At 39.2% G+C, this 20,270-nt stretch overlaps 1 protein-coding gene across 4 annotated transcripts in view; it reads right to left on the bottom strand.

The window, feature by feature from the left end:
- The window catches only part of LOC105484315 (centrosomal protein 57), a 42,339-nt gene extending 22,097 nt beyond the window's left edge, over positions 1-20,242 (bottom strand). For 3 of the 4 annotated variants that reach the window (XM_011745818.3, XM_011745819.3, XM_011745821.3), the window contains exons 1-2: positions 19,500-20,086; positions 10,322-10,478 (exon numbers count right to left, since the gene is read on the bottom strand). In XM_011745818.3, the coding sequence (XP_011744120.1) occupies positions 10,322-10,478; positions 19,500-19,544 (202 nt within the window). In that variant the 5' untranslated portion in view covers positions 19,545-20,086. The other variant, XM_011745820.3, reaches the window with a different exon arrangement.
- Positions 20,243-20,270: the final 28 nt, after the last annotated feature.

Below are 20,270 nucleotides of genomic sequence, written 5' to 3'. Positions count from 1 at the left end.
GCATCTCTGTGGGATTGGTGGTGATATCCCCTTTGTCATTTTTTTATTGTGTCTATTTGATTCTTCTCTCTTTTCTTCTTTATTAGTCTTGCTAGCAGTCTTATCAATTTTGTTGATCTTTTCAAAAAACCAGCTCCTGGATTCACTGATTTTTTGAAGGGTTTTTTGTGTTTCTATCTCCTTCAGTTCTGCTCTGATCTTAGTGATTTCTTGCCTTCTGCTAGCTTTTGCATGTGTTTGTTCTTGTTTCTCTAGTTCTTTTAATTGTGATGTTAGGGTGTCAATTTTAGATCTTTCCTGCTTTCTCTTGTGGGCATTTATTTAGTGCTATAAATTTCCCTCTACACACTGCTTTAAATGTGTCCCAGAGATTCTGGTATGTTGTATCTTTGTCCTCACTGGTTTCAAAGAACATCTTTATTTCTGCCTTCATTTCGTTATTTACCCAGTATTCATTCAGGAGCAGGTTTTTCAATTTCCATGTAGTTGAGTGGTTTTGAATGAGTTTCTTAATCCTGAGTTCTAGTTTGATGGCACTGTGATCTGAGAGACAGTTTGTTTTAATTTCTGTTCTTTTACATTTGCTGAGGAGTGCTTTACTTCCAACTATGTGGTCAATTTTGGAATAAGTGTGATGTGGTGCTAAGAATGTATATTCTGTTGATTTGGGGTCGACAGTTCTGTAGATGTCTATTGGGTCCACTTCGAGCAGAGCTTAGGTAAAGTCCTGGATATCCTTGTTAACTTTGTCTCGATGTGTCTAATGTTGATAGTAGGGTGTTAAAGGCTCCCATTACTATTGTGTGGGAGTCTACGTCTCTTTATAGGTCTCTAAGGGCTTGCTTTATGAATCTGGGTGCTCCTGTATTTGGCACATATATATTTTGGATAGTTAACTCTTCTTGTTGAATTGATCCCTTTACCATTGTGTAATCGTCTTGTCTCTTTTGATCTTTGCTGGTTTAAAGTCTGCTTTATCAGAGACTAGGGTTGCAACCCCTCTTTTTTTTGTTTTCCATTTTCTTGGTAGATCTTCCTCCATCCCTTTATTTTGAGCCTATGTGTGTCTCTGCACATGAGATGGGTCTCCTGAATAGAGCACACTGATGGGTCTTGACTCTTTATCCAATTTGCCAGTCTGTATCTTTTAATTGGAGCATTTAGCCCACTTGCATTTAAGGTTAATATTGTTATGTGTAAGTCTGATCCTGTCATTATAATGTTAGCTGGTTATTTTGCTCATTAATTGCTGCAGTTTCTTCCTAGCACCAATGGTCTTTACAATTTGGCATGTTTTTGCAGTGGCTGGTACTGGTTGTTCCTTTCCATGTTTAGTGCTTCCTTCAGGAGCTCTTTTAAGGCAGGCCTGGTGGTGACAAAATCTCTCAGCATTCCCTTGTCTGTAAAGGATTTTATTTCTCCTTCCTTAACTTATGACACTTAGTTTGGCTGGACATGAAATTCTGGATTGAAAATTCTTCTCTTTAACAATGTTGAATATTGGTCCCCACTGTCTTCTGGCTTATATAATTTCTGCAGAGAGATCCGCTGTTAGGCTGATGGCTTCCCTTTGTGGGTAACCTCATCTTTCTCTCTGGCTGCCCTTAATATTTTTTCCTTCATTTGAACTTTGGTGAATCTGACAATTAAGTGTCTTGGAGTTGCTCTTCTCGAGAAGTATCTCTGTGGCATTCTCTGTATTTCCTGAATTAGAATGTTGGCCTGCCTTGCTAGATTGGGGAAGTCCTCCTGGATAACATCCTGAAGAGTGTTTTCCAACTTGGTTCCATTCTCCCCGTCACTTTCAGGTACACCAATCAAGAGGTAGCTTTGGTTTTTTCACATAGTCCCATGTTTCTTGGAGGTTTTGTTCATTTCTTTTTACTCTTTTTTCTCTAAACTTCTCTTCTCGCTTCATTTCATTCATTTGATCCTCAATCACTGATACCCTTTCTTCCACTTGATCGAATCAGCTACTGAAGCTTGTGCATGCGCCACATAGTTCTCATGCCATGGTTTTCAGCTCCATCGGGTCATTTACGGTCTTCTCTATGCGGTTTATTCTAGTCAGCCATTCATCTAATCTTTTTTTAAGGTTTTTAGCTTATTTGCGATGGGTTCAAACATTCTCCTTTAGCTCGGAGAGGCTTGTTATTACCGATCGTCTGAAGCTTTCTTCTCTTAACTCATCAAAGTCATTCTCTGTCCAGCTTTCTTCCATTGCTGGCAAGGAGTTGCTTTCCTTTGGAGGAGAAAAGGAACTCTGATTTTAGAATTTTCAGCTTTTCTGTTTTGGTTTCTCCCCATCTTTGTGGATCTACCTTTGGTCTTTGATGATGGTGACGTGCAGATGGGGTTTTGGTGTAGATGTTCTTTCTGTTTTAGTTTTCCTTCTAACAGTCAGACCCTCAGCTGCAGGTCTGTTGGAGTTTGCTGGAGGTTCACTCCAGACCATTTGCCTGGGTATCACCAACGGAGGCTGCAGAACAGCAAATATTGCAGAACGGTAGATGTTGCTGCCTGATCCTTCTTCTGGAAGCTTCGTGTCAGAAGGGCACCCAGCCGTATGAGGTGTCCGTTGGCCCCTACTGGGAGGTGTCTCCCAGTTAGGCTACTCGGGGATCAGGGACCCACTTGAGGAGGCAGTCTGTCCATTCTCAGTCTCAAACTCCATGCTGGGAGAACCACTACTCTCTTCAAAGCTGACAGGGACGTTTAAGTCTGCAGAAGTTTCTGCTGCCTTTTGTTCATCTATGGCCTACCCATAGATGAACTCCATAGAGGTGGAGTCTACAGAGGCAAGCAGGCCTCTTTGAGCTGCGTTGGGCTCCATTCAGTTCAAGTTTCCCGGCCGCTTTGTTTACCTACTCAAGCCTCAGCAATGGTGGGAGCCCCTCCCCCAGCCTCAATGCCGCCTTGCAGTTCCATGTCAGACTGCTGTGCTAGCAGTGAGTGAGGCTCCGTGGGCGTGGGACCCCCCGAGCCAGGCGCAGGATGTAATCTCTTGGTGTGCCATTTGCTAAGACCGTTGGAAAAGTGCAGTATTAGGGTGGGAGTGTCCTGATTTTCCAGGTACCAGCTGTCACGGCTTCCTTTGGCTAGGAAAGGGAATTCCCCAACCCCTTGTGCTTCCTGGGTGAGACAACGCCCCGCCCCGCTTCGGCTCACACTCCATGGACTGCACCCACTGTCCGACAAGCCCCAGTGAGATGAACCCGGTACCTCAGTTAGAAATGCAGAAATCACCCGTCTTCTGTGTCACTCACGCTGGGAGCTGGAGACTGGAGCTCTTCCTATTCGGCCATTTTGGAACCAGACTGAGTTGTTCTTTATTTCTCTATTAGTTATACCCAGCTTACCTCCAAAAAGAACTTGAAGAAAATGAACTTAAGACTAGGACTTTTTCTCAAATATCTTACAGATTACAGGATGGTTCTTTTGAACTCTGAAAAGTAAGCTGGTTTTGCTGTCACCTTTATGATTGGGTCAGAAGTCATCAGTGCTTTAACAACAGAGTCTTGGGCGTGGTGTTTCCTCCCATCATGTTTTCTTTCTTTATATACTTAGAAAGTTCTTCCCAACCACCGGATCAGATAAACTTTGTATTTTTAAAATTGTATTTACAGTTTCATATGTTTACATTTGTTAAGTCATAGAAAAAGTGTTTTTTTTTTTTTTTTTTTTTTGAGACGGAGTCTCGCTCTGTCACCCAGGCTGGAGTGCAGTGGTCGAATCTCGGCTCACTGCAAGCTCCGCCTCCCAGGTTTATGCCATTCTCCTGCCTCAGCCTCCCGAGTAGCTGGGACAACAGGCGCCCGGAAAAAGTGTTTTTGCATTTAAAAAGAAACTTGAAATGTCAAATTGATCATACACTAAATTCACACACATATATATTAGATACTGTAATTCTGTTACATATACACCCTAAGACAGTTTCAGATCTTTCTTCTATTCCGGATTCTTTAATAATATTAGGGAATTAGTGCCAGTATGTCAATTACTAAAATTTCATAAACACTGATTCTGCCAATCACCTATATTATATAAATCTTAAAATGTTTCCAGTAATCATTCAGAATCATTTTGCCAAACACTAATTTAAACTATACAATATGTAAGGAGAGCTGCCATCTTTGAAGCATTGAGTCCTTTTACTCAACCCAAAGCACTCTTGTCCATTTATTAACATAATTTATTCCTTTGCCAAATTTTTCAGTGCCTAGGATATGACAAGCCTCAAACAGGAGACTAATACATTTTATTGCAGTCAGCTTATTCTTGCTGGTATGCAATGAGACTACAATCTAACTGGAAAAAATGCAGACATGAAACAGACACATACACAGGTAGAAACTGAAAAATCAACTGAAAACACACTTAGAAGTAAAAGAGAAGCAGCCTAGGTATAAGATTAATACTAAAGGGAACAATTCTTTTATATACCTGCAATAATCAGATAAATACAATAGCACAATAAAATTTTAAATGTCCTTTAATATCCATTGAGTTTTCTTAACCTCTTCTGAACCACAGGCAAATTTACTAAAGACTTTGCAATATCAAACATTTTTTGCACTCCTTCATTAAATTATACCCAACAGTACACAATTTTGCTATCATTTTATTTCTGCATTTATATTTATTATTGAAACTGGCTGGACATTTCATTTTTGTTCTTTATGTCAGCAACTGTAATATCACAGGGTTATGCTGGGGTGTGCGCTTTCCTTTTATGTATTCCTGAATGGCTTTATATCCCTGTTTAAAAGTGTAATGTTTTATTGTTTTCTTTTTTAAAAAATTACTGAATAAATGCAGAGGATAATTCAGAAAACACATGACTGAAAAGGAAAAAAAACACACCCATAATCTTACCATCTAGGTGTAGTAATTATAAACATTTTATTGAAATCCTATACATTTTTAAAATGCTTTCATATGTGAGATTGCCCTTTACTATGTCATATGTATTTATATATGAGCACACTTTAAATGCAATTTATAATATTAAGTATTTTCATTAACATTGTATAGCTCTCATTACGTATTCAAGTCTTCACATATGCACCTCAGTGAGCAGATAAAATTGGCTTGAGTTTACTTAACAGAGGTGACTTTTTTAATCCAGTCTCCTCCTGAGACCACGGGCTGCAGTGTTCCAGTTCTGCTTTGACAACTCTCATCACATCCAGCTTTTCAAAGTATTCCAGAAGTTGCCTCATGGGCACCTAGAGCTTTGTTCTCCAGTCCCTACCCACATTTAAAATTCCATCATCTCTGCTACTGTACCCCAACACTTAAGGCTTATACCTAATGCCAAGACTCCTAATACTGTCCCTAAGGGTTTTGGCTTTAGTTCCAAAACCTTACTGTCCTGGCTTGTAACTCATTTTATTTCTGTACTTGGGTATTTCTCTTTCTCACTTTTAAACTAGGTATTATTTATTTTTATTTAGTATTACATGAAGCTGCTCTCTGTCTATACTATTCTGTTTGGCAATAGTACTGTCATCAATCGTTTTTATTTGTATGATAGTAAACACCTTTGTCAGCTATTTATTTTTTATGTTTCATTTTATTTCAGGTTTTACTTAAAAAGCATATATTGGCTTTTGAGTTATAGTATTTGTCATACCTAATAAATTTCAAATTTTTCATTATATTTTATATTTCCTAATTCTGTTTCCGTGAATTTTTCTTATATTTTGCTGTATGAAGTATAGCACACATCTTTGGAACTGTTTGCCTGACTTATATACCTGTTTTTCTGGGAGTTTCCCCTTACCTCAACATGGCTATACCTACAACTTTATTATCCTTTGACAAATCTAACTGATCCACAAGTGACACACACTGAAACCCAGACAATGCTTTGTCTTCTTGGGACTTTTGTCTGAAACGTCAAAGCCAGAACTGGTTCAACTTAAAACTCAGTAATTGTTAGTAATGTTTCCTGCTAGGCAAAAAAAAAAGCTCCTTTGTAGCTAGAAAAAATGAAGCTAGTTACAAGCTGGGAAAAAAAAAAAAAAGATGGAAAGTGCTAGCCATGTTTGAATCCCTAATGTTCTTCAAGTCCAGCTGGGTCTATTTATTGCTTGGGACATTTCTGTCATTAACATAAAGACAGGTTTATGTTGTTGTAGATTAAGGGGGGGGGGGGTACCCAGATCTGTAATATGCATCTTTGATTTCTCCAATATTGCTGTCTTGGTAGTTCTCCACCTTTCTAACTTTTCCTACTTTTTAGTTTACTGTTTACACACGGTGGTAGTTTCCAAAGTCCTTTTCTCCCTCTACTTTCTTTTTCTGGAGAAACCCCTCTATACTCATAGGCTTCATCCACTACTGTATCTTTGATGATGTCTGAGTTCATTAGTGTAGCGTTCTCTATTACACTTCAGACTTTATTTTCATTTGCTTAGTATTCATCTCCATCTAATTCACAGGCATCTCAAATTTGATACAGCCAAAATTATATCAATTCCTCTAAGTATGCTTTTTTCTGTCATCTGTCCTAATCATACCACTAATCATCTACACTAGAAATTTTAGACTGAAACATTTCTCCATCTTCCTCATTCCCCACAACAAAATATGCATAAATCCTTCCTTAATCAGTCTCCTGTCTCGTTGTTTCAGTTTAGACTTACTTCTGATGTAAACCTGAGTCCATCAAGCATATAGACCACTATGATGTGTGAAGAACTCTGCAAGGTGTGAAGACAGTCTTTGGCCTCAAGGAGCTATCATCTAGATTGTGGAACAAATGCTGCTATCTACATTCTTCTCATATCTGATTTAAAAAAGTATTTACATGAATAAAATACTACTCTGGATGTACTCATATCCTTGATTACAGTGGTTCTCAAAATGTGGGGCATAGGCACATTGAGGGCAGGGCTCATGAGGCCTTTCCCAGGGCCTGTGAGGTCAATACTATTTTCATTATACTATTAACAGTAAGACTTCGCTTTTTTCACTGTGTTGAAGTTTGCCAACAATGATGCAAAAGCAATGTTGGGTAAAATTCCTAATTTTAGCTCAAATCAAGGTAGTAACACTCAACTATTATTTTAGGAATGTATTCTTTACTGTCATAAATTCCCAGTAAGAAAAAACTAAGCCACAATGTCCTTGATGAAGCAATAAAAATCATGTCAGGTTTGCCGGGCACAGTGGCTCATACCTGTAATCCCAGCACTTTGGGAGGCTAAGGCGGGCGGATCACAAGGTCAAGAAATCGAGACCATCCTGGCCAACATGGTGAAACCCTGTCTCCACTAAAAATACAAAAATTAGCCAGGCATGGTGGTATGTGTCTGTAATCCCAGCTACTCGGGAGGCTGAGGCAGGAGAACTGCTCGAACCTGGAAGGCGGAGGTTGTAGTGAGCCAAGATCACGCCACTGCACTCCAGCCTGGGCGAGAGAGCGAGACTGTCTCAAAAAAAAAAAAAAAAAAATCATGTCAAGTATACAAACCTTTCACATGCTGTACTCTTACTGAACTTTTCTTCTTATAGAACCGTACTCATTCTCTAAAGCTCAGATTATCTACTATTTCGTTTTTCCTCTGAGAGGTCTTCCTCTCCTCTAACTTCCCCAACACACACTTATCCCTGTTCCCCCCAAATATCTTTTCTGAACTCTCTTGGTCTTTGTTCGTATCTCACAGCCTTTACTTTTTTCTGGGTGAGAAGGAGATGGTGATTTGTGTGTCTTTCCTTCCCATTTGGAAAGTATCACTGGATTAACACACACTATAAAAGGATAATGGATTTTAATGATTATTCTGGGACACTGCTTAAACAGTTCACACCATCATGCTCTAAAGGCATAAAGGCTTATTTACTGTCTTGAAGGTTACTTTTCATCTTGTTTATTTCTCCTCTCCATCTCCTCCCTGCTTCTCCCACTTCTCTTTTATTCCTTAAAACCACTGATGTTGCACTCAAGCAGAATTTAGCTCTATTAGTAACACGCTGTGCTAAAATTTTTCTGATTCTCTGTGAATAAATCTGCCTTCTTTATTTTTTTATTCTTTGTTAGTAATTTGTCATTTTTTGAACTTTTTAAGTTTCTTTTCATGGGTGTAAAGATCAGAACTAGGTACAATATTGTAGTTGAAGGATTAATATCTAAATTCTTAGATTTTGTGTTCCTGTTAGAACTTTGTAAACGGATATTTTGTTTTGTGCTTATTTTTGAATAAGAAACTTCCTGAAACTGATTTTTTTTGCTCTTTTGTGGGCTTCAGTTACTTTTTTTGCTTTTTAAATCTACGATGTTTGAATGTCATGCAACTTAATTTTCTTAAATTGCCAACCTGCTATACTCTGATGTATAGAACTTTATCAACTGCTTTAACCATTAATTAAAAATTTTCATTATCATCGAGACACGGTATCTTACAACAAAGAGGCTTCTAGGTTAGCGATTATAGAGTACTAAAATTCTTAAAAGACTTCACACTATTTAGTCACATTTATTTCCGCAAACACTTTTCAGTACCTATTATAGGTTAGGATTTAAACTGGTATTTAGATATCATTACCTACTTGGTATTTTACTGTACAATCAGTCCAGTTTACAGAAGAGGTTCATTCTAAGATTTTTAGGATACTTACAATACATACCCCAACTGAAACAGAAAAAGTTCCTCAACTAATTTACAAATGCCTGTTTAGCCTACGATGCCAAAAATATAACATTTCTTTTACCTAGAGAATCATCAACACATATAATTGTTGCAGTATTAGTGATTAAACACAACTTTTAAAAAAAGGAAATGCCGTAGCATCCCAAATAAAGCAAAGACATTTCATTTAAACTTCACACATACACAAAGTATAATGTGGGTGTATTTTAAAAGATATAGATGAAGAAACATTGATGATTAACAAATTTAATATTAAAACCATCTTTTCATTATCTGAGTGGGTCCAATCTAATAACATGACCAGAAAATTTTCTCCAGCTGTTAGAGAAATGTAACAGCAGAACTCAGAGATTTGAAACATAAGGGACTTGGCTGGGCGCGGTGGCTCACGCCTGTAATCCCGGCACTCTGGGAGGCCGAGGCAGGTGGATCACGAGGTCAAGAGATTGAGACCATCTTGGCCAACATAGTGAAACCTCGTCCCTACTAAAAATACAAAAACTAGCTGGGCGTGGTGGCGCGCGCCTGTAGTCCCAGCTACTCAGGAGGCTGAGGTAGGAGAATAGATTGAACCCAGGAGGCGGAGGTTGTAGCGAGCCCAGATTGCGCCACTGCCCTCTAGCCTGGCGACAGAACGAGACTCTGTCTCAAACAAAAAAAAAAAAAGAGAAACATAAGAGACCTTACCTACTGTTACTGTAGGAGACAATAAGGAAAACATAAAGGAACAAGGACAGTTTCTAGGAGCAAAGACTGTCCCCAAGTAAGAGTCTACAAGGCAACAGAATCTCAGTACTGCAATGACAAGGAACTGAATTTAGCTAGGAATATTAAATGAGCTTGGAAGCAGATCTTCCCCAGAGCCTCTAGTAAAGAACAGAGCCCCAAGCAACACCTTGATTTCAGCCTTGTAAAGCTCTAAACAGAAGACCCAGATGAGCCTACACAGATTTCCAACCGACAGAAAACTGAGATGACAAATATTCAAAGCTAAGTTCATGGCAATTTGTTAAGGCAACAAGAAAACTAATACAGATGGCAGGTTCCAGGAACAAATGTATTTCAAAGTAGCCAGAGCAAAGGACGGGAAAGGAAAAAACAGAAGACAAGTTAGGGATGAAGTTGGTGAGGCAGATAGGGTCTAGGTTATGAAAAATTAAGATTTTATTATGTAAGCTACGAAGAGATGCTAAAACTTTAATTTTGTGGGAGAGATGATGGATAATGACAAATGACAGAAATGTTGTTAACTGGGGATGAGGAGGAGAAAACAGGCAGGGAGATTAATGAGGAATGTATTATGAACATCTGGGCTACAGATGATGAAAGCCTGAACCAAAGCAATGGGAACACAAAAAGGCAGAAAAACCAGTATGCTTTTGGTATATTTCAGAAGCAAAAAAGGTCTTCATTCCGGACTAATAGTGGGGATTACAGAGCAGTCACTGATGACTCAAAGTGTTTTAGCATCAGTAATGTGGTGGATGATGATGTTCAACAATCAACATAAGGAATACAAGGAAGCATAATATTTTGTGGTGGCTAACAACTGGAAACAAAGGGGAAATATATTTTCCTCTAATTGCAAAATAATGGAGACAAAGTTAAGAATTTTAAAGCAGCAAGAAAACATAAATAATATCTATTTCATTAGGCTCGATTACCTCTGCTGTTGCTTTCTGGATAGGCAAGTGTAGGCTTACTTGGGGAGCGTCGTAGATCACTATTAAGGAAAGGCTTATCCGAAGGATATACTACATATGGAGATGAAGAATGCCGAACCATGCTTCCATTAGACCTTGATGGCTCAGCTAAGATGTTCTAAAAAATAAAGACACAAATTACCTTTCAAAAGTGTGAACCACAAATAGCCGATTTAAACCACAAATATTTATGACTGAGAACTAGACTGTCCATACAGACAAGAGAAAAAAATCCACTGACTAGAAACGACAGAATTCAATCAATAAAGAAATACAACTTTTAAAGTGTTTCATATTAGTCTAAATATAGCCATAAGCCAGACACTACAAAAGAAAATAATGTTCATACAACTTGAATACAAATGCTGTGCAGAAATACTTACACGATACAATGAATGTAAATACTGTAGTTAAAAATATATACTGTGAAATATACATTCAGAAAAATAAATACATTATTTTTACAGGACCAGAAATTGCTACAAATGACTGAATTACTCTATTCCCCATCAATAAACTACTACTTGAATATTTAGAGTATTCAAAACTCCAGAAAGAAAATAAGGCACTGTCCCTGCCTCAAATAATATACATTTAATTAACAAAAAAGAAAATAATTAGAAAACATTAAGGCCCATCAAACACTCAAATATAAAACTTTATTTCCACAGTACACCATTCTGTCATGAATGAGATTCTGTTAAATTTAGGATTCCACATAATAATTTCAACCCAGAGGATGCTAACTGTGGAGTTTTATTTGTTGTAGGCAACTTCCTATTGACAGATGGTCCCAGACTGGTGGAAGTAACTAAGAAGCTGAGGGCTAAGGTGGAAAATATGACTGCTAGCTGTTCAAAATGTTCAGACATCCACTTTCCTTCCTCAAACCTCCACAGCAAACTATGTTTTTCAATTCTTACCTTTGAAAACTTAAATTTACCAGAATAATCCGTGTTTGTAAAAGTGCAAGAGCACAATGAATATTTAAAACAGTAAACAATCTCCTGAAACAAAGGTTATCGAAATATCTGCACTGTATTTAAATCTTACTTAAAAATTAAAGATTTTACTTCCATGTTAAAAATCATGAAAATTTCCAGTTGATTTAAGAAAGCAAATATAAAAGATTTTCTATTTATATAAATATAAAACACAGTATGGCTATGAAAATCAAAAGTGGGGACAAAGAGCTTAGGAGGGTAGGGCCAAGTCTTAAAAGTGGTACTCAAATAAGTGCTAAGTCTACTATAGTATGTTCATATATAACAAAGACTACTATTTGTCATTTTCCAAACTTAATGGCAAATTGGCATCTGGTTTTAGAGGTAACTGGAAAACAGGATGAGTTTTCAATTCTTTATAATACGGTCAAAGGTCTTGCAAAGCATCCTGAATTACTGCATAGCTTAAAAGTCACAGAGAACCTCAGGTTTTCATTGGTTATTTACAACCCACCAGAATCCTATCATTTAATATTCAAAAATATTAAGTGACTTGCCGACCACCCTCTGCCCAGTCAGGAGAATCCCATTAATTATATGATTAACTAATAAACTAGTTCCCAAAATGGAACTACCTCTGTTCTACATTTTATATGTTAGTGGGTTTGCCCTTTACTATTTTATATCACTCCTCATGACCTATACATTTTTATTATCTGTATGCCCTGTGGTATAATAAAAAATATATTTAGTCTTTTGTCCTTGGTTTCAGACAGAGATTCAAAAACTCCTAGAATTTCTTAAGTCATAGGGTGTCCTTGTTAGGCTGATGAGGGGACTCAAGGTAGGGCACCTAGATAGCTTCAGGTTTGAAGGTATCTTCTGGGAGCTGGTTACCAGTAAAACCAACCACTAGATTATAAAGAGTTACAAATTTCAGCCAGGCACACGGTGGCTCATGCCTGTAATCTCAGCACTTTAGGAGGCTGAGCTGGGTGGATGACTTGAGGTCAGGAGTTCAAGACTAACCTGGCCAACATGGTGAAACTCTGGCTCTATCTAAAATACAAAACAATGAGTCGAGTGTGGTGGCGTGCCCTGTAATCCCAATTACTCGGGAAGCCGAGGCAGGAGAATCGCTTGAACCCAGGAGGTGGATGTTGCAGTGAGCCAAGATTGGGCCACTGCACTACAGCCTGGGCAACAGAGTGAGACTCCATCTGTGTGTGTGTGTGCGTTGGGGGGAGGGAGGTGCAGTGGGTAAGAGTTACAAATTTCAGCCCTAGGCCCCGACCTCAGGGGAGGTAAGGGGCTGAGATTGAGCCCAGTGACCAGTGGATAAATTACTCAATTATGTACCTATGTAATGAAAGCTCAATGAAACCTCTTGAATAATGAGGTTTGGGGACCTTCTAGATTGTTGAACATACTGATATGCTGGGAAGGTGCTGTACCACAGAGAATATAGAAGCCCTTTCACACCTTGCCCTGTGTCTCCCTCCATTTGGCTGTTCCTGAGTTGTGTCCTTTATATAACTGAAATTGCTCAAGTACAGTCTTTCCTGAATACTGTGAGCCGTTCTTGGAAAGTTACAGGAATCCCTTAATTTGTAGTCAGCTGAGCAGAAATGCAGATGCTCTGCGAACTCTGACTTGACTTGGGGGCGGGCAGTCTTGTGAAATGGAGCCCCTTAATGTATGGGGGTCTGAGCTACATCTGGGCAGTGACAGAATTAAAATAATTTTAGGACACCCAGTTGGTGTAGCATTTTTGCTGGAGAAATTAAGTTCTAATAAAGGAGTTTTATTCTGTTCAATAAATCTGTTGAATATTAACTACACATTTCCTCCACAAACAGGAAACTGCACATCACTTATAAAAGATTAGCCTTTTCAACAAAGTTACTATAACTCTTTAAGAGATCATCAAAAGCTTTTGAGCTTCTTTATATTTAACAAACAGCACAAATATCATAGGAAGGCTGTGTAGAAAGGAGCCCAAGTCTAACTCCCAATCCACTAATCTTTCCATGACCCTAAGCACTCAGGAAAAATTATTTCAAACAAAACATGATTGTAGGAGAAACTTTCAGGATTAAAGGCAAAATGTTTAATGTGATCACTATCTTTTCCTGCAGCCTTTAGTTGTTAGGGCAAATATCTCATTTAGGAACACACAATTCAACAAATATTTACTGAACATCTTTTTATGACACTGTGTGAAGTATGAAGCATAATTTAAAAATGCATATTACTTGCTTTATAAGTGGAACAGGCAACACAGCTGCAAGACATTAGCTAGATAAAACTCAAATACAAAAGAGTAGGTGGGAACTGCTAAACTGGATGTGATAGAGACTAAGTGCAAATTAAATTCAGATGCATTCAATAGAACATTGCTTCAGATCAGTATGGTAAAGGAAGGTCTTTATTAGTGCTGAAATCGATACTGGGTCTTGTAGATTGACATGTATTCTAATAGGCAAGCTAGAAATGGGTATGAAAGGCAATTATTTCTAGGTTAATGAATACATTAGTTTAGCTGAAAAAAGAGTTTGTGTATACATGTTGAGGAAATAAAATTGGAGAAGTCAAGGTCCAATGGTGGAGAAACATGAGGTAGAGCTCTGAGCAGCGCAATCAATGCAATAGCTTCAAAGTAAAAATCAATACAATCATCAACAAATGTAAAAAAGCATTCAATAAAATTCAACATCCAGCTATTATTTTTTTAAAAACTTATATCCTTATGATAATACAAAGTTTTACAAGAAAACATGGCAAACATACTTAATGATGGAAAACTTGAAATATTCCTTTTAAAATCAGTAATAAGACAAAGATATCTACATCAATTCTAGTCAAGATTATATTTCATTTCCTAGTCTGCACACTAAGATTAAAAAAAAAAAGAATAACAGCTGTTAAGATTGAAAAGGAAGAATCCCAGTTTTGGATTATGACCATCTAAATAGAAAAAAACAAAAAATCTTCAATTATGAGAATTAAGTCTGGAAGGTTGCTGGGTAAAATAGATATGCAAGAGTCAGTAATTTTATATACTAGAAAATGGAACTTATGAAAATATATATCACGCAACTAAAAACTAGAAATAAATTGAATATACAAGACATGAAATTATACAAGTACTGAAAAATGTAAAAGTTCTAAATAAATGGAGTAACATAACATTCAGACAGAAGGGTCAATATCCTAAACATATCAGTTATACCCAAACTAAGCTAGAAATTCAACAAAATCTCAATCAAAATTCCAATAGCAGGTTCTAGAATTTCTACTGAAGAAAAGCAAAGGACCAACAATAGCTAATGTTTCTCTTGAGTAACAAGGAGGTAAATGCCTCCCCCCACCACAGCGGGTATCTAAGTAGGAGAGACAAATAAAACAAAGGGATAAAGAGCCAGGTAACACACCCATACGCATATGGAAATGAACATATTGCAAACCATTGAAGAAAGGATGAATTTTCAACAAGTAGTGTGGGGACAATTGTGTATTTTAAGTAAAACCATTAAATTGGATCCCTATCTCACAGCATACAAATTAATTTCAAGTAAATTAAGGACATAAAAGTTTCCAACTTTAAAATATGTAGGAAAAAAATACAGAAGAATACAACCAAGGCCTTGGAGAAAGGAAGAATTTCCTAAACAGAAATCACTAATTATAAAAAGACTAACAAATTTTACACTAAAAGTAACAACTATTAATCAAAAGGTATCAAAGACAAGCCAACATGTCCTTGGAACAGTCTTAACAAACTGATAATTAACATCCACAATATGTGAAAGAATGCCTATAAATCAGTAATAACAGGCAACCCAATTGAAAAACAGGCAAAAGACACGAACAGGTATTTCACAGAAGAAAACACACACACAAGAAAGTAAAGGTACAAAAAAAACAGGGTGCATATTCACCAATGATAAGAGGCGCACAAATCAGAAAAAGAATAGGACATCATTTCACACACACAGCAAAAATTTACAAGTGGGACAATACCATCCATTTAAGAGGACACAGAATAAAGAGGGCTGTTGGTATAATCACTTGGTAAAACAATTTAGTATGACCGAGTAAAGCTGAAGACGCATGTGCTCTGTGAACCAGATAATTCATTCAGTTATATTAGCTGAACGATTTTCTCTCCTTTCTTGAAAATGATATGAGTTGAGTCACAGTACATATTCCATGACCCACTACTGAGTTGTAATCCAGAGCCCAGCCTGAGGTCTGAAAAAAAAAAAAAAACCAATCACTGCTCTAGAGTTGCCCCTTGGAAACATTTTCTCTCAGGACCCCTTTACACTCTAAAAAATTTAGTGAAAAGAATAGCACTATTTTACATTTCTGCAGATCTCTTTAATGTTTGCCTTAAAAAAAGAATGCTGGATTCTCTTATCTAGTTCCACATTCACTCTGTTGGATATGTTATTTTGTTTGACATATTAAAGAAGATCTAGTCTACCACAAACGTGGTCATTACAGAAGGATCTTGTAGACTCGGAGAGGGTCTTGGAGATCTCCAAGGGTTGTGAGACCATACTTCGAGAACTGCACTCTAGAGAAACATTTGCCATGTACAGCATATAAGAATGAATACAACAGTGTTGTTTATAATATCTGGCAAACAAATGAACAACACAACTTATTAAATCCAAAGCCCATTAAGATACTGTCATTTACTAGCTAGATTTTTGACTCAACCTCTCTGTGACTCATTTTGCTCATCTGAAAAAGGAAATATTAATGCCAGTCTCAGAAGGTTAATTGTGAGGATTAAATGAGTTAACATACGAAAAGTGCTTAAAGTGCCTTTAAGGACTATGCATGCCAGATAGTCCTATATAAATACCTTACATTATAATCTTAAAATATGAGGTACTGGGTGGGCGTGGGAAGGAGAAGGAAGACACAAAGAGGTACATGAATACATGAAGGTATTCATTTTATTATTCTCAAAAAGTAAATCTTATATTTAATATTAAAAATGTATGATAGACATAAAACATTTTTAAGGGAAATTAATACGGAGCTACTGTGCAGCTTGGTCGAAGGAACTATCTAAAAAGTCAGAGAGACAAATTAAGAGATTAGTTCATTAATCACCAAGGTTACTGTGAAAACATTACAAGGCTGACATGAAAGACACTCTTGTGTGTTTCAACGCAATGCTGTCCAAACTTCTATATGGAATTAATTTCATTATGCCCAATCATAGTTGCTTTCCTGCCTTTTCCACCAGTCGAGTTTATCAATTCAAGAGCACTCACTCAATAAATGTTACCTAGACCTAACTGAAACTTATCGCCCTATCCATGTTGTTCACATTTGAGATTTACAGGGTTGAGGCTTCCTAAAGACGGTTATTCGTTAATCTACTTGTTAAAAATCCTGGCCTGTAAAGCATCTCAATGTACTTATAAGTAGCTCCATATGGGTTTATCAATGTTGAAAACAGCTGAATGTAACAGTTGTTAATCTTCACAATGGGGAAATCTGAATACGAGTTGTGTTTTCAGTTCATGGTACAGTTTTAACAAGTGTTTTTTTTTTTTTTTAATGTTGCCTACTGTTAAGATCAGCTGTTTGTTAAGCTAAGTGCTTTTCCAGTGCTTTTGGAAATGGCAGCCTTATTTCTGATGGGACATCTAAGCAGGACCTTTTCTTACGCAGCAAGAAACCAACTAAATTTAGTCATTTTTGTTTTGAGAAACAGTAGCTTCCAAATTAAGACATTTTGATGTAGCAGATTGAGTTATGCTTGTTATACTTTGATTTGTGGAGGATCCTAGACCCTCTTAGTGTACCCTTGATATTTAGAATCCAATTAAAGCTGAGCTTCGCACAAAAAAATGTATATGCTTTTCTAATGAACGGTCTTTGAGGTTTCTGTCAAGGCTACCATATTAAGTACTAAGAGCTGACTATATCCCAGTGCCAATGCTCAGCTAGGTGTCCTTGGCATAACGCAGCTCAATTAAACGTTTATTTAATATTTTATTTTATAGAAACAGAGTCGCTCTGTCGCCCAGGCTGAAGAGCAGTGGCACTATCATAGCTCACTTCAGCCTCGAACTCATTGGGCTCAAGTGATCTTCCTGCCTCAGCCTCCCTAGTAGCTGGTATTACAGGCATGAGCCACTCACCGACTCAACTCAAAATTTGTATGAGTATTCCTTTTCCTTGTTCAGTCTTCAAGTGCTTAACTTTTGAGAGCAGTGAAAAGTCCTCTTCTCCCAAGTTTAATCACTTCTCCTATAAAATCTCATCCATATGCTGACACTTCTCATAGTTTCTTTTACTTTTTTGTTTTACTGACCTAATCCTGAATAACCTTAAATTGCTGCTTTCATTACTTCTCCTTAACTTCCCCAAACCTCTCTGCAAACTTCTAATTCCCATTCTGCTGAATGCGTAGGTTGTTGAAAACCGCGGTGTTGGAAAGCTTTGATAGAAATGTTGGAGCTCTTATTTCTCCGTTTCTCCAGCTCTTATTTCTCCAATGTTAATACTTTTGGTCCCATTATTACAAATTCTAACAAGTCTGCGAAAGCTGAAACTGACTTCGCCAAGGTGACCAAGCTTTCCTTTTTTTTTTTTTTTTTTTTTGAGACAGAGTCTCGCTCTGTCGCCCGGGCTGGAGTGTAGTGGCGCGATCTCGGCTCACTGCAAGCTCCGCCTCCCGGGTTCACGCCATTCTCCTGCCTCAGCCTCCCGAGTGGCTGGGACTACAGGCGCCCGCCACCACGCCCGGCTAGTTTTTTGTATTTTTTAGTAGAGATGGGGTTTCACCGTGTTAGCCAGGATGGTCTCGATCTCCTGACCTCGTGATCCGCCCGTCTCGGCCTCCCAAAGTGCTGGGATTACAGGCGTGAGCCACCGCGCCCGGCCCAAGATGACCAGACTTTCTTAGCGTTCTCCACTCCTTCCCCGCTTAGATTCTAGAAAATAACTTTACCCTGATACTCTTCTAGTTTCTTCCCTCACCATCCTTTTTCCACGTTTTTACCTACGTTTCCAACTCACGTCATCCAACTCTACCTCCGTATTATTTCTTCTCATTCCGAACTAAAGTTTCCTGAAAGCACCACCGTCCTAGCACATACTCCAAAATTCCTGCATTGCCTTTTTCTCCCTCCTCTACTCTTGGGACAAGCAATTACAATTCCTTCGACACGCAACTAGCTCCATCTTCCCTTCTAGGAAACCTTCTCTGGCCTACGGAAGCACTGTTAATCACGCCCCTCTAGATTATTCTACTAAGGTCGCACTTGCTAAACTGTATTGCGTAGTAATCACTAATTACGTGTAGTTTCTCTTCACTGCTTTGCTCCTTCAAAGCAGGGTTTCTATTCTATTCATTTGAACCCTAACAGTATGCCAGGCATCGAACATTTGCTAATGTGGAGAAATAAGAGCTCCAAAATTTACTTCCTATCAAAGCTTTCCAACGCCGCGGTTTTCAACAACGTAAGCATTCGACACTCCAATTTGACAAATACCAGTGAATATCAGTTAATAAACTGGCTGGTGACCTTTGATGAGGCAAAAACAATATTTAAAATCAATTCCCCCTATCGCCTCTCCAAAATGGCATTTCCACAGTGAAGTTCCAGTAATTCTAGGTGGCGGGAAGCGCGCGCTCCGGCTACGAGGATCACACAACGAAGTTCATGTGGACGGCAGTGGGAGACACTGCAGGGATAGTTAACAGCATAAGCAACGACTAGTAAGCGCTCGAGAGACGGCGGACTACTACTCTGCAGCTGTCTCTTAAAATCACCGGCGCGCCTACCTGCTCTGGCGAGTTTCCTAGAGGGGCCGCTGAACTCACGTGACCAAACGAGCTACGTTTTCGCAGGCCAGGGAGTGGGCAGTTATCCCAGTTGGGCCTTGAGAATGTTAGGCAACCGGGGTTGCTACGCCGAAAGGTGAATGAAGGATGGGGAACAGAGACGGCCAGTCTCCGTTCCAGTTTCACTGGAAGCCAGAGAGTGCAGTCTCGACAGAGGAACAGTGAATGGAAGCTTGGGGAGCGCGGGGCAATCTAGGCACTCCCGCCGTCCTCCGGAATTGACTCAGAAGCTGGACTGACAGAGCCCTGAAAGTGAGGAAACTCAAAGAGGCGCTTGGGACCGACGTGGGGACCACTCGCGCCAACTGCTGCTTACCGACAACTGGGAACCAGAAGCCGCAGAGACAGACGCCGCCGCCATCTTTCAGCCTGCCCAGGGGGGTCTCCGCACCTTGGGGGCGGTCTGGGTTCTCGTGCTCTTCTCCAAGACTCGGGAGCCGCCCACCAGGGGCGACCCTGGGCTGAACCCCTGATGGAAAAGGGCAACGGTGCTGGTGCTCGGCTTGGAAACCCCTGCCACACACCCCCTCAGAGCCGCCTACGCTCACACCGTACACAGAAAAGGCAACACGTCCTAACGGACGTCTTCCCTAGCCAATCAAAACAGCAGACGTCTTTTAGTAGCAGGAGAGAATCCGCCTCTTCCCTGGTGACGTCACAAGGTAGCGCGTAACTGGGCCTGCTGGGGGCCGACAACGCCGCGGGCTACTGGCCGGCTCTGCGGGGATTCTACGGTGGGGCGGGCCTCCTCCAGTAAGAAGCGTGGGCGAGTAGTGTTGTCGCCAGTGGCAACCGAACGGAGTAATGTAGATAAAACAAAAGCGAAGGCGAAGTTAAAGCACTCCACGAGTTCCCTCGGATTAAACGCAGGAGAGAGCGTGAGTTTGCCTCGGGGACGCCTCTCCAGGTGAAGTACTTACCTTTTGGCCAATAACAAATAGGATTAGGAGGGACTTAACGACTTAGTCCAATAGAAAGCAAGGATAAAAAAGTTGCGGCAGAGAACGAGCCTTTCGCAAACATTTGCCCAATTGGATTGGGGCGCTCTCACCCAAACCTGGGACTGGCTGTTAGAAATAGCCGCGAC

This window comes from Macaca nemestrina, chromosome 12 (assembly GCF_043159975.1).
Source record: "Macaca nemestrina isolate mMacNem1 chromosome 12, mMacNem.hap1, whole genome shotgun sequence".
Lineage (NCBI taxonomy): Eukaryota > Metazoa > Chordata > Mammalia > Primates > Cercopithecidae > Macaca > Macaca nemestrina.
This window is presented reverse-complemented; position numbering and strand designations above follow the sequence as displayed.